The 14,779-nt window shown below is 44.4% G+C and overlaps 2 protein-coding genes across 3 annotated transcripts in view; one reads left to right on the top strand and one right to left on the bottom strand.

Annotated features, from left to right (window-relative positions):
• Positions 1 to 10,129, bottom strand: part of MMS22L (MMS22 like, DNA repair protein) — a 73,919-nt gene extending 63,790 nt beyond the window's left edge. The window contains exons 1-3 of one of the 2 annotated variants that reach the window (XM_082216611.1): positions 10,046 to 10,129; positions 6,478 to 6,671; positions 3,527 to 3,652 (exon numbers count right to left, since the gene is read on the bottom strand). In XM_082216611.1, the coding sequence (XP_082072737.1) occupies positions 3,527 to 3,652; positions 6,478 to 6,656 (305 nt within the window). In that variant the 5' untranslated portion in view covers positions 6,657 to 6,671; positions 10,046 to 10,129. Of the gene's footprint in view, positions 1 to 3,526; positions 3,653 to 6,477; positions 6,672 to 9,883; positions 9,927 to 10,045 lie in introns of those variants that run through there. The other variant, XM_082216612.1, reaches the window with a different exon arrangement.
• The window catches only part of LOC309528992 (uncharacterized protein), a 299,370-nt gene continuing 287,762 nt past the window's right edge, over positions 3,172 to 14,779 (top strand). The window contains exon 1 of the mRNA XM_082216707.1: positions 3,172 to 3,264. The gene's annotated coding sequence lies outside the window, so the exon portion shown is untranslated. The remainder of the gene's footprint in view (positions 3,265 to 14,779) is intronic.

The raw sequence follows: 14,779 nt of genomic DNA, 5'->3' as shown, positions 1-14,779 counted from the left end.
GTACATAAAAAACTGAAAAAATCAAGCCAATTTGCATGCTCTGCCTGATCCCTTGATCACCTCCTACAGATAATGATGATTCCACATAAAAGAGTTTGTTAGTGCTTATTCCTGGTTTAACTAACAGAGAGTATGGGAATACCAGAACTATGTTAATGTATGGCAGGCTGAAACACAACAAGGGAAATAAACAAGAGATTTGAAGAAACTACAAGGGAAGTCTATATTTGTCTTGGCTTAAGATAGAGATGGGGGGTGGTTTTTTTGTTTTTGCTTTTGCCTCAGGGCCTCATTTCCTCATGGGCAATTTCCAGAGGGCTGCTTGCAAGTGATTGCTGGGACAATGGATGTGGTTCTTGGCTTTGTACAATAAACTACATTCCAACCAGGCAAAAGTGTGTGTGTGTGTGCATGTGTGTGTGTGTGTGATGGTCACTTGCTGGATCATCACCTTGTCATAGTGAGTGGGCTTGCACGTTCCCATGACCCCTGTGAGTGAAGCCGTTGGGAGTCTTGTATTCCCAGCAGGGTCACCCAAGATGGTAAGGTCAAAGGGGAGGAGCTAGACAAAGAATGATCCAAGAAGTCCTCAATGGCAGAATCAGCAGAAGATAGTAAGTGGTATGTTACAACGGCTGTGAAGACAGATGAAGGCTGCAGCAGATATGAATCTACTGGTCACCTACTGAAAGGCACATTTGGCAAACCCTCACTGTGATCAACCCCGGCCTGGAAACCTATGTCCTTACTGTGGAAGGACCTGTGGATCCAGAATTGTCCTCCACAGTCACTTATGGACTCACTGTTAAGACCGTGTTCATGGAAGACAAGCTTACTCAGTTATGAGTGATTGCCAAAGAATAAGTAGTGTATGTGTAAAACACATCTATATAATCTTCCAACCCAGGCAAGCAAGAGGTAGTATTACAGTTCAATGACACATTCTAGCTACCTCAGGAGGGTGTAAAGCAAGGCTGGTGAGAGGTGTGGCCCGGAGAGAGGGACAGCCATACAGAGAGGATTTGATGGTCCCAGTAAGCCCCTGAGGTTCCCCACCATGAGCTTAAGATAAGAGCTAAAGCATCAGAAAAATGCAATTCCAACTCTAGATGTGGCATTGGCTATATATGCTTTCTGATCTTAAGTACGGCTCTGTATCTTCAACAGAAAATTTTACTAAAGTTATTTAGCATTTGGCACTGATTGGCACATTGTCCCGGGGCTATTAAATTTACTTGCTACAAAAGGAGACAACATACTCAACAAAAGGTTAAGCAACTTTTTATAACCAGGCTGTGGTATAGCCTGAATCCCCGGCTTTGTTAAAAAAAAAAAAAAAATTGACAGCCACAGCTAATCATACAGAACAGGAGTAAGGTGCCTTTTACAGGAAATGCCAGTTAATAAGCAGGCAGATCCATTCTGCACTGGATGCAATTTTCAAATGTCAAACTATTCTGAAGTGTAGCCTCATCTAACAGTAATACAGATGCTAAATAGATAGCTATGGTCAAGGCTAGAACTAGAGGAAAATATTATATTCCAGTTTGGGGCAAATGCAATTTGTGAAATGAACCCCATACACAAGAACCAATAAACCCACAGGCCCCATGACTACCAAGAGAGAAGTAGCAATGTTTCAAAAACTGGCAGGCATCAAAGTAAACCCCATGATCTCATCCTGTAATTAGTATGGGCCACATAATGTAGCTGCAACCAGCCACAAGCAGGGATCAGTAAACTGTTCCCAAACACATGTTAATATAACATGAATGCAGGGTAGGGTTGGAAAAATGACAAGTGAAGGCAGGAGGAAGGGGTGCTTTTCTATCACAGTGACCATAGATTCTCTCATTTTTTTAAAAAAAAACCTCCCTCTTCAAGCCTATTTTTCTCTCAGCCAGGCTTGTTTCCAGAACCTTCCTGAGGAGAAAATATATTTTAAATGGTTTGGTGAGGGGGGAGAATAAATTTGCAAGGTAGATGGTGGTGCCCTTCATTTGTTTTGGATGACACTTTCGATCTAGCCCAGCAGCATGGCCAAGAGTAAGGAATTATGGAATTTGCAGTCCACAACATCTAGAGGGCATTTCTATTCTTGGAGTAGCAGAACGGTTAAGTAGCATCAGTCTACTTCTCAGTTCTCCCCTGCATATCACCCTCTTTTGCATCATATGATGTGGCAATGCCCAATAATATGATGTTTATATCCACCCTCCACTGGAAATGATCTCAGGGCAGGGTACAGTGAAGCTCAATTTAAAACACAAAACAATAAACGAACAACAGAGTAAATATAAAAACATAAATGCAACCTATAAAACCGCAGGGTGGCTACATTAGCCTGAAGCTGAAAAGCTAATAACCTGCCAAATGGCTGAAAGAATTAAAAGCAAATAAGCTGGCATCAAAATGGAAAAAAGAGTCAGCAACAGGCATACCTCAGAGCGGGGTGGTCTAACATGTGGCCCTTGAGGCCTTTTGGGGCGGCCCTCAGCAACATTTGATGCCCCCTCACCCTGGTAGCCTTTGAGCTGCTTTCCCAATGTCCGGAGCCTTGCTTTGGGACGTTGGGAAGACAATGCAAGGGCTGGTGGTGGTGTCAAATTTTGGCCTTGCTCCCTCAAGCAAAGCCAAAGGCAGTGTGTGACCCTCTGGTTCCGTGTGGAAGTACTCTTGCTGCCCACTTGGTATGAAAAGTTGGGCCGCCTTGCCTCACAGGGTGGGCTGCTTCCTAATTAGGGCCCTATCACAGAGAAGGCCCATGCCACCAGCTAATGTACAGCTGTTGGACGTCAGATGCTAGGAAGGGCCTCCCCCAAAGATCTTAAAGCCATAGAAACATAGGAAGCTGCCTTATATCAAATCAGACTATTATTCCATCTAGCTTAGCCTTGTCCACTCTAACTGGCAGTGGCTCTCCAGGACCTCAGACCAGGACCTTTCCCACCCCAACTGGAGATGCCAGGTATTGAAGTTGGGGCCTTCTGCATGAAGAGCTGGTGATGCTCTGTCTGAATGCAGTGCCCTGGTTGGTGGTGCTGTTGCCAAGTGACATGGTTCTGCCCTTGCCTGCACTGTGAACCATGCAATGACTGGTGGGGATGCTACATTGTTAAGTCACTCTGTGCTGTGGGCATTGCTGCAATGCATGTTTTCACTCTGACTGGACTAGCACTATGCTGATGTTGTGTTGCTGAGTTCACCTGGAAGCCTGGCTCTGGAGCATTGCAGCCATTTTGCGCTGACAACAGCAGCAAGCTTGTAAGTATAATGCTAAGCACAATTACCAGAAAGTTCATTGAACTTAGTGTGACTTATGCATGTTTACTCAATAAGAACTTTTAAAAAAAGTGTTTGTGTGACACAAGCAACAATGTACCACAATAATAAAGTAATGTTTTATGTTTGAAAGACCCTAGCAAAGCCCTCAGATCCACTCTCTCCAAAAGTGCTGTATATTTAGAGGACAATAATTTGGCTCAGTATACATGCTATGGAGATAAATATACTAAAAAAACCATACCTAAATAATCCAAAGAGAAGTGTACAAGACTCAACTAAAGCAGTTTCGGTAACCCATTGGAAACCAAATAACTCTATGATGTCTTCTTCATAGTCATTTGGAAAAGGATCCAGCCCCAGCAAAACCCTGAAAAACATAGGCAGCATTATTCACAGGTTCTTAAAATGCTATTTATTTTATTAGATTTCTTACCTGCCCTTTATCATACAGTCCCCACAAAGGTTAAAACTAAAAATGTAACAAATATATAAAAAATAAAAGTTATAACCATAAGACAAGAAAAATGTAAAAACAATTTTAAAATGTTCCCTATATAAAATAATATAAAGCAATTTCATATATAAACACAGTTCTAGTACAGATGCAGACTGGGATAAAGATATCCACTTAAGAGGCTTGCAGAAAGGCGAAGCTTTCCAGTAGCCATAGAACAGACAACAGAGATGGTGCCTGCCTAATATACAACAGGCAGGAATTCCAAAGGACAGTTGCCACCACACTAAAGACCCGATTCCTGCAGAGCAGTGATCAACTGGGTATATAAGGGGAGAGACTGTATTTTAGGCCTGCTGGTCCCAAACAGCATAGGGCTTTGTATACCTTTTTGACAAGCAGCTTGAACTTAACTTGCTAATTGGCAGCTAGTGCAATTCATACAGCAGCAGTGTAACAGGGAGCAGTTGAACCACCACATTTTGCATCAGAGGCAGCTGCCAAACAAACAAAGGGCAGCCCCACATAGAATGTATTGCAGTACTCCAATCTGGAGGTTACAAGTACATGAATGACTGGTTATCCCGATCTTGAAATGGCTGAAGCTGGCAAAATGCTCTGGAGTAGAAGTGAATGAAAAAGCTCAACTTGAATAATAATAATAATAATAAATTTTATTTATATCCCGCCCTCCCCAGCCGAAGCCGGGCTCAGGGCGGCTAACAACAATCAAATAATCAAACAGTCAAATAGTCACACAATCTAAAAATATTTCATTATAAAAATTAATTAAAATCAAATTGATGGCAACCAATTAAGCAAAATTCTGTGCAGGTGGCCAGAGGAGGGAGTCAGGCTGCGCCCTGACCAAAGGCCTGGCGGAACAACTCTGTCTTGCAGGCCCTGCGGACAGATGTCAGGTCCCACAGGGCCCTAGTCTCTTGTGACAGAGCATTCCACCAGATTGGAGCCGCAGCCGAGAAGGCCCTGGCTCTAGTTGAGGCCAGCCTAACCTCTCTGAGGCCTGGGACCTTGAGGATGTTATTATTTGCAGACCGTAGGTTTCTCTGTGGGGCATACCAGGAGAGGCGGTCCCGTAGGTACGAGGGTCCTAGGCCGTATAGGGCTTTAAAGGTTAAAACCAGCACCTTAAACCTGATCCTGTACTCCACCGGGAGCCACTGCAGCTGGTATAGTACCGGATGAATGTGATCTCGCAGCGAAGACCCCATAAGGAGTCTCGCCGCGGCATTCTACACCCGCTGGAGTTTCTGGGTCAGTCTCAAGGGCAGCCCCACGTAGAGCGAGTTACAATAATCCAGTCTGGAGGTGACCGTCGCATGGATCACAGTGGCTAGGTCAGGGCGAGAGAGATAAGGGGCCAACTGCTTAGCTTGGCGGAGATGAAAAAATGCCGCCTTTGTTATAGCTGTAATCTGCGCCTCCATAGAGAGGGAGGTATCGAAGATTACACCCAAACTCTTAACGGACGGTGCTGGCACTAATTGCACCCCCGCAAGAGATGGGAGTTGCCCCCTCAATCCCATATCGTCCCGCCCCAGCCAGAGGACCTCTGTCTTCGAAGGATTTAACTTCAAACAGCTCCCACGTAACCATCCAGCCACAGCTTCCAGACTACTCGAGGATGGCTACTTGAGGATGCGACTGGTGCAAAGAAGTGGGCCTCCTTCCGTGATTATATTGTTTCACTCCTGCTCAGGCAGCTTTGCAGCACATCTTTCACTGCTTGCACTCTAGCTGTCATCTACCCGTTTCACTGCCCTTAATTCCCTAGTCTACCAAAGTGCAGAACAGGCCCAACAGTATCAAAGAAGGCACATAGGGGGATACCATTATTACTGAAATTCAGGTGGCATTCCCCATGTCCCTCCACACCCAGAAAGCTCCTCCCAAGGATGTCCTACATATATCCAACTTGTGAACTAGTATTATTTTGTCATGGGATCACGACCTTTTATCCACTATCTATACCACTGACACTTACTGACCCACACACTATGCACACTCCTGTGTTGGCACCAATATAATTCAACAAAGCAGGTTCTGCTTTGAAGTCAGCTTCATATCCTGGTTAACCGCAAGCCCTGGCTCTGGCTGATGCTGATGAAAGCCTTGGTGAAATCATAGCACAGAATGGAAGAAATGTGAGCCAGAATGGAGAAGGAGCACAAAACCCTACAACTTGCCCTAGCTCCTTAATCTTGGCTGATATAAGGAACACTAGCTGCTCTAAAGTATTGCTAACATGATGTTGCTGTTACAGATTTCTGCCCTGTGTTAAGACCCTGCACTAGTAATGTATCAATGCACCATTTGCATAGGACACCTAGAACTCCCAATCACTTCTCAAGACCAGTACTGCAGTTCTGTTGTGTCACTGGCACTGCATCAGCATCTGAATTTATTACCACTGCAACAAAAAGCCTGTTTTTCCCCCAGCATCAAGCTATGCTACGTCAGTAACGTATGAACGAGCTCCCATACCCTCTATTCAAACAAAAGTCGAAGACACTAATGGGATCACTGTGGCACACAACAGCTGTTAGAAGAAACTAATTAAACATTCTAAACTCTCAGTCCTGAACACACTCACACACAGGGGATTTTAATACTACTCAAAGTAATTATGCCACTGAAACATTCTTAGTAAAGTCAAGTCTGCCCAATAGTATTTTCAAGACAAAAGCCCAAGGGTGACATTTTTAAGTTTTACATACCTCTTAAGAGACCCACTTGCTAAATAAGAATCAGCAGAAAAGCTTTTCCCTCCGTTTGTGGTGTCTGATGCACAGGAGAAACTGAGGAGTCTGGTGCATTGTCTCTCCACTTCCATAGCCATCTCTAAGCTCTCAGTGAGTGATGAAGGCGCCGAGGGAACACTGAAATCTTCATCCATTGTTCACACTTCTCTCTGAAGTAACATAGTACATGTTTTGTGTCTGTTCTGTTTTCTAAATGTGAAACTGTCACAATTACATTTGGGCTACAGAACTAGAATATGAAGCCAAGCTAGAAACATTGTTTGCAAATAAATGTCCACTGATATTCCAAATAGCAGTAAGTTTTCAACCTGGGGAGCATCCCAATATTTATAAGGAAACAAAACTTATGAAATGTTTCCTCATTAATTCCTAATGGGACACTGAGCATGTGAAGAATTTATAAGGCTTAAAAGGATAACTTATATTCTGTGGAAGACCTTCTGTTGGTGCCCCACCATCTGTGGTGAGACCAATGAGATCCAGAGAGAGGGCCTTCTTGGTGGTGGTGCCCCAGAAAGCTGAGTGTGGGTTTTTTGTATTTAACAAATTTATATACTCCCTTTCAAAATTAAAATGCTTCCCACAGCAATTTATATAAAATACAATAAATAACATTTAAAAGCATCTTAAGAAAAGGCTCTCTATTAATAAAACTAGCAATTCTAGCATAATATAGCCACCAAGACCAGACTACACAATTAGAGCCCCAAATTGTGGAATCCTCTCTCCAGAGGTCTGCTGGATAACGGCTTTGTCTTTTCATCCCCAGGAAAAACCCTTTATTTTCCTAAGCCTTTTAGATATAATTTTAATCTTAAACATGGAGTGTATTTGTATCTTTCCAAATTTTTCTTGTTCGCGGCAATCACATATACATACTAATTGTAAGCTACAAGGCCCTCTATAATTTGTTTATCTGGTTAAGGCAGCAGCCTCACCTGGAAGTAAGTCATATTGAATACAATTGTGTGTAGTTCTTTTACAGCACAATCCTAGCCATGTCTACCTAAACCTGGGTTCAATCCTAGGCACGTGTACAAATAAAGAGTGCAGCCAAAATAAACAAAAGGAACATGTCTCAATTTAAGATTAGCTGAAACAAGAATGGGTGGCTCTTCTTCACACAGTGCATAATTAAATTACGGAATTTGCCAATACAATACAAGACATAGTAATGGCTGTCAACTTGGATGGCTATAAAAGGGAACTAGATAACTTCAAGGAGATTAAGTCTGTAAGTGGCTACTAGTTATGATTATTATAAATTACTCCCAGTATTAGAAGCAGTATGTCCCTGAATACTAGCTGCTGGGAAACACAAAAAGGACAATGACGTTGTGTTTACATATTGTTCAGGCACTTCTCATAGGCATTTGGTCAGCCACTGTGGAAATCTTGCTGGACTTAATTGGCTTCTGGCCTGATCCAGCCAGGTTCGTCTTATGAAGTCTGATAAGTAATGTAAAGTGCATTTAGAAATGTTATTTTCTTCTTTCCTCCAGTGTCTTTTGTATGTGTACAATTGGAAAATATCAATTTATCATAAGAAAATCAAGCTACAAGTAAAATCTCTTTGGCACAATTGTGATTAACATTATCATGCAAGTGGGTATGTTAACTACAAAGCAAGGATAATAAATAAACCATCTGTTTATAATTTATTTTCTAATATTTACTTATTGTTGGCAAATCAGTAATTTCAAAACAAAGACTGGGAAATTGTGTATTGTGTACAGTCAAGTGCCCAGCACTGTAATGAACAAGCAGACACCTAATAAACTTAGCAAATCATTTCATCTCTAATAGCGGTGCTATGGCAGATTTTTATATCAGTTGAGTGCGGGTAATTTCAAGAGGGTTTTTGAAATGATAGCGTGCATGATGTGACAAATACAGGCTCACATTGTTACAGTAAACACTGTCGCAGTAGATTCTGATTCCATGTTCACAGTTATGCACAAACTTAAATTCCCACTTCGTTCATAATCATGCACTCAGTATGTGGGACACCTTGCTCTCCTCTCACCTCTAACCACCTGAGATTACAAAAGAGAGACTAACAGATATTAGCAGATAAACTAATCCACATCAATTGATTTTGAATGTGTACCTTCAGCAACATAACATATTAAAGGAGCTTGTACACTGCATTCATGGTGGCTGCAGAGAGATTAGGTGGGTGTAAAAGGCATTTGTAAAATAGAATCAAGAAGACCCAAGCCCCTAAGTATGTGCTGCCTGTATTCCCCTCATTGGTGACTAAGAAATACTCAGAACAGCCTATTTCAGAGGTAGATAATTTCAACAAGGTTAACTTCCAAGCACAGTATATGTGCATTGCATTGCAGCCTGATGATGCTAATGTATACCCTTCTTTGTAGGGTATTGCCCCTTGTGTATGTGATCTCAGACCTGAGCCCTGAGATCAGTGGAGGGTCCCTTTTCCACCATCAGGAAGGGCTCACTGTGCTGTGCCATGAGATAGGGCCTTCTCCATAGCGGCAACCAAAAGTGAAATCCCCTCCTGTAGTGGCACAGGAAGCCTCTACTGTACTCGGCAAGATTAAAGGCACTGAGGTATGGATTTTTCTATGTCTGCTGCTATATTCAGTACCAGTATTCATTCGGTACACATTTCATTGTGTTTCACTCATCGTAAACCACTCTGGGATCCTTTTGAATTCAGGAGATTAATGAACAAAAATGAATGAATGCTTAGAAGATGCGGCTTAGCCCCACAGAAATGTGCAGAGGCCCAAGGGCCGCACTTCCTTCTGAGAGAAAAATGGTGGGACCCGAGGCCCAAAGATGGCAGAGCAATGGGCATGAATGAATATTACAGTGGTACCTCGGGTTAAGAACTTAATTCGTTCCGGAGGTCCGTTCTTAACCTGAAACTGTTCTTAACCTGAAGCACTACTTTAGCTAATGGGGCCTCCTGCTGCCAGAGCACGATTTCTGTTCTCATCCTGAAGCAAAGTTGTTAACCCAAGGTAATATTTCAGGGTTAGCAGAGTCTGTAACCTGAATGGTATGTAACCCGAGGTACCACTGTACTTTTGTGCTGTTTCTACCCACAAATCCCCTTCTGCCCTCCATCCAGGCAAGAGAGAGGTCAAGGTCATTCCAGTCACGCAGAAACACCTGAGAGCAAAGCAGGCCTAGCAAGGGGGGGGGGGGTCCCAAGAGAAATCTGGAAGGCTGCATTTGGGTCCGGGGTCCTGAGGTTCCCAGCCCTGGTGGTGTATAAATCTGCAGCATTAATCTGGAATGGGAGAGGAAGGCTTCCAGATTCAGGGTTAAAGTTTAGAACTACTGTACATGAAAAAGGATACGTCCCACTGGGCGCCACGGCGCTTACTTTTTTACCCAGTCAAACACGCTCTGCCTGCAGCACCCAGAGACCCGCCGTCGTCCCCCCCCCCCCCCAGTGAAACCCCGCTTGAGAGTGGGAAGGTCAGATGGGGGGGAGAGAGAGGCAACTGCCGCCCCCCCCTCCCGCAGCGCCTCCTTGCACACTCACCTGCCGCCGCCTCCCGCGCTTCCCACGTCAATCACCCCCCTCCGTCCCGCCCGCCGCTTCCTTTCGCAGAACAGCCGCCAACTCTCCCGCGAAACTCCCGCGCGCCGCCAGAGCCGCGTAACAGCGCCTGCTCCGGAGGTGGCAACCGCTGACGCAGCGCGTTCCGATTGGCCGGAGAGCCTCCTCGCTGAAGGCCCGGCCCCTTTGGCTTTCTCACCCGGAGGCCCCGAGAGGATCTTCTTCCGCTTTCACATTAACGGCGCTCTCCTTAAGTGTTGCTCCTGGAAGCGGGCAGGGCTGCGTTTTATTTTCCTTCCCCCAAGCCTGCAGGGTTTGTTTGCCTGGAGCAAACTCTTGCTCGTGGGGCTTTCCTCCTCCTCCTCTTGCTGCTGCTGCTGCTATTACTTAGCGGGTTTAAGGTTTTAACAGCCTTGCAGTCTCGCATTGTGTTCCTGCGTGCTTATAAATGGCAAAAAGAGCAATTCCTCACTTACTCAAAATGCGTCCTAGAAGTCGCAGTAATTTCACTTTGGTTGACTCAGGCAAGCATGCATAGAGCTGTTTTAATTTAATAATTTGATTTAATTTACTTTTTAGCCCACCTTCCTCCCAAGCTGGGGTTCAAGGCAGCTTAAAACATTTAAAAACATCAATTGTAAACTATAGAATAATGAAAACTAGTTAGGAACAATAATTAAAATGTGTCTCAACATACTTAAAACTAGTAGCTGCTCCCAAGCTAATGTGTTTATAACCAGGTTATCAGAAGCAAGCAAGTTGTCTAGTTGGTGCTATGATATGTGAGTTTTTAAAATGAGAAGTTGCACATGCTCAAGAGTAGTTCTTTAACAGGTTTGATTTTGTTTGATTGTTTTTGCTCCAGCATATCAGTAGCAGAAAAAATTGGTGACTTGCTTTTCATTTTCCCCCAGCAGCTTCAGGTGGCACAGAGCTTCTGTGGGCCACAATGCTAAGTGGGTTAAAGTCTTACAGCCCAGCTCTATCCATGCTTATCTGGAAGTAGTACAGGATTGCGATGGGGTGTTTTGGGTGTAAGGGGAGGGGCAGTATCTCTGGTGGAGGGCACTTCATGCTCCTGAGGTAGTTTGTTCACTTTTGGTCCTCATCCTGCACTCACCTGTGGCTCCTAGAAGCTACAACCACACCCTGGGAAACTGCTTCAGCTGGCCAGCTGAACCAGGTGAGGGTAGCCAATGGATCTCAAACCCTTGGTGAGTTAGGGACTTCCCCTGCATGTGAAGATAGGCTCTGGCACATTGAGCAGATGAGACCAATAGTGGGTCCAACAGTCAGGAAGAGAAGTGAGAAGAGAGGGGTAGATGGGACTTTTCAACCTGGGAGGGCAGCCCATCTAGGAGGACGAAAACTCTGATCCTAAAGCTTTGTTGCCTTGTGGGATATCTTCGGAAGAAAAGCCTAAGGTGTAAATCCTACACATAGCCAAAGTGGAGCCCCTAAGATGGATGGCACCTTGCACACCTCCTTCCAGCAACTCTTGCAACCAAACTGCTGCCAAACGTATTGCTCTGCTTTCCTTTGGACTACATCAGCAAAGCTGGGGGGGGGGGTCTTGTCGTCTGAGCCACCCAAGATCCTCATACACACTGCCCAGGCTTGCGCCATGGGGAGGTACTTAAGTGCTGCTGGTACAGCAGTTTGACTTCACCCCTGGAGGTGCAATCCATTGTCTCTCAAAACAGACTGATGCTAACAACAACAACAAAAACTGGCTGTTATATAGGTTTGCTCCAATGTTAAGTGTGCATAGGAATGCAGATTTAAGCTAAAATCCTTCACACGCAAGAATGAGCGCCAGCTGTGTGATAACATGGTTTGTAAAGACAAGAAGGTGGTACAAATAGAATTGTCCATTTTCTTACGATAATGAACACAGAGCCAGGAAGCTGTCCACCTTGTGTGTCCCTAATGGATAATGTGTTTTTTTCTTAGAATGAAGCTGCAGGGATGGGAGATAGCATTCTCATGTTGAATCATTTCACATTTTGTTTATTTAAGAGTATCCAATCAGAAAATAAATAGGTAGCCCTTAAATGGTAGAATAAGTACCCTTACATAATAACTGCCTCATTGGGTGAACACAAGATCCATGGAGTCCAACAGCCAAAGTAATAATAATAATAATAATAATTTATTATTTGTACCCCGCCCATCTGGCTGGGTTTCCCCAGCCACTCTGGGCGGCTTCCAACAAAGATGAAAAATACACTAAAATGTCACATATTAAAAACTTCCCTGAACAGGGCTGCCTTCAGATGTCTTCTGAATGTCAGGTAGTTGTTTATCACTTTGACATCTGATGGGAGGGCGTTCCACAGGGCGGGCGCCACTACCGAGAAGGCCCTCTGCCTGGTTCCCTGTAACTTGGCCTCTCGCAGTGAGGGAACTGCCAGAAGGCCCTCGGAGCTGGACCTCAGTGTCCAGGCAGAACGATGGGGGTGGAGACGCTCCTTCAGATATACTGGACCGAGGCTGTTTAGGGCTTTAAAGGTCAGCACCAACACTTTGAACTGTGCTCGGAAACGTACTGGGAGCCAATGTAGGTCTTTCAAGACCGGTGTTATATGGTCTTGGCGGCCGCTCCCAGTCACCAGTCTAGCTGCCGCATTCTGGATTAGTTGTAGCTTCCGGGTCACCTTCAAAGGTAGCCCCACATAGAGCGCATTGCAGTAGTCCAAGCGGGAGATAACCAGAGCATGCACCACTCTGGCAAGACAGTCTGCAGGCAGATAGGGTCTCAGCCTGCGTACCAGATGGAGCTGGTAAACAGCTGCCCTGGATACAGATTTGACCTGTGCCTCCATGGACAGCTGTGAGTCCTAAATGACTCCCAGGCTGTGCACCTGGTCCTTCAGGGGCACAGTTACCCCATTCAGGACCAGGGAATCCTCCACACCTGCCCGCCTCCTGTCCCCCCAAAACAGTACTTCTGTCTTGTCAGGATTCAACCTCAATCTGTTAGCTGCCATCCATCCTCCAACCGCCTCCAGACACTCACACAGGACCTTCACCGCCTTCACTGGTTCTGATTTAAAAGAGAGGTAGAGCTGGGTATCATCCGCATACTGATGAATACCCAGCCCAAACCTCCTGATGATCTCTCCCAGTGGCTGCATGTAAATGTTGAAAAGCATGGGGGAGAGGACAGAACCCTGAGGCACCCCACAAGTGAGAGCCCAGGGGTCTGAACACTCATCCCCGCCACCACTTTCTGAACATGGCCCAGGAGGAAGGAGCGGGACCACTGTTTGACAGTGCCCCCAGCTCCCAGCCCCTCAAGACGGTCCAGAAGGATGTTATGGTCGGCCAGATGCTTCAAAGAAGCCCAAGAGCAGAAATGAAGGCAGCTGTTCATCACCAGTCTCATGCAGGGACATGCACCAATTTCTATACATACTTAGTTTGAAGCAAGTCACAATGGTTATAATGGGGTTCACTTCTAAACTGTATGGCAATATTGAAAAAGGCAAGTGCTAGGGAGAAAATGGGAAAGTATTGAAAACAAAACTGCCAATATCATTACTGCTTAGATATTTTTGACTTGTTAAGCAGTATATACGTGTTTTCAAATTTTAACCCCCCCCCCCCAATAAACCAACAATATAACTCTGTGACCATACTTGCAATAGTCTCTATTGATTCTGGTCATTTCATTTCACCTCAAAAAGAATATTGTTGAGCTGGAAAAAGTGCAGAAAAGGGCAACTAAAATGGTAAAGGGACTGGAGCAACCCCCCCATGAGGAAAGTTTACAATATTTCAGTTTTTTTAAAAAAGGTGAGTAGTAGGGGAGATGATAGTAGCATATACACAATTGGAACCCAATCATTGTGTGGTCAGACCTGCTGTGTTACGTGGTTGCTGCTGCTTGGTTTTAAATTTTGGTTTGGGTTTAATCTGGTGTTAGGAATTTAATTGTAGGTCATTGGTTTTAATTATGTTGATGATACACTTTTCTGGACTCCCAGTGGGGCAGAAAAGCGATATAAACATCAAATAAATAAATAAGGCATGGTGGGCAGATAAAAGTTTTCTTCTTTATCACATTATACTAGAACCTGGGATCATCTAAGCCGGCTGCTGAAAGATTCAAGACAAAAGGAAGTATTTCTTCACACACAGTTAATTGTGGAATTTGCTACCACAATATATGGTGATGGTTGCTAATTTGGATAGCTTTAAAGGGGGATTAAACTAATTCATGGAGGATGAAGCGATCAATGGCTCCTAGTCATTATGGCTGTGCATTGCATTCATTATTGGAGAAGGTATGCCTTCAAACACCAGTGAGGACAATTCTATTGTATTTATGTCCTGCTTGTGGTCTTAACAGGCATCTGGTTGACTGAAGTGAGAACAGAATGCTGGAGTAAATGAACCTTTGGTCTGACCCAGCAGAGCTGATCTTATGTTCTAAGTACTCTTAAGACTTAAAGCTAAGCAGCACACCTGTGCACATTTTCTTCTCTTCAAAAGTAAGCCCCATTAGGTATGTGGGAATAGTTCCCTGGGATATAAAAATACACCTGTAGTATAATGCCACAATCCTGTGCACTCCCACTACAGGGTATACGCTATTGAACAAAGTGGCACTTATCTCTGAGTGAACTGAGTTATGCTTATGCCGCCCAGTCGTGTATACACTTACCTTGGAACCAGTACCCAAGAGCTAAGCATGTATGCACATAGGATAAC

Source organism: Podarcis vaucheri (genome assembly GCF_965113315.1).
Source record: "Podarcis vaucheri genome assembly, chromosome: 3".
NCBI lineage: Eukaryota > Metazoa > Chordata > Lepidosauria > Squamata > Lacertidae > Podarcis > Podarcis vaucheri.
Note: the sequence above shows the minus strand (reverse complement) of the source record. Positions and strands in the feature narration are given on the sequence as shown.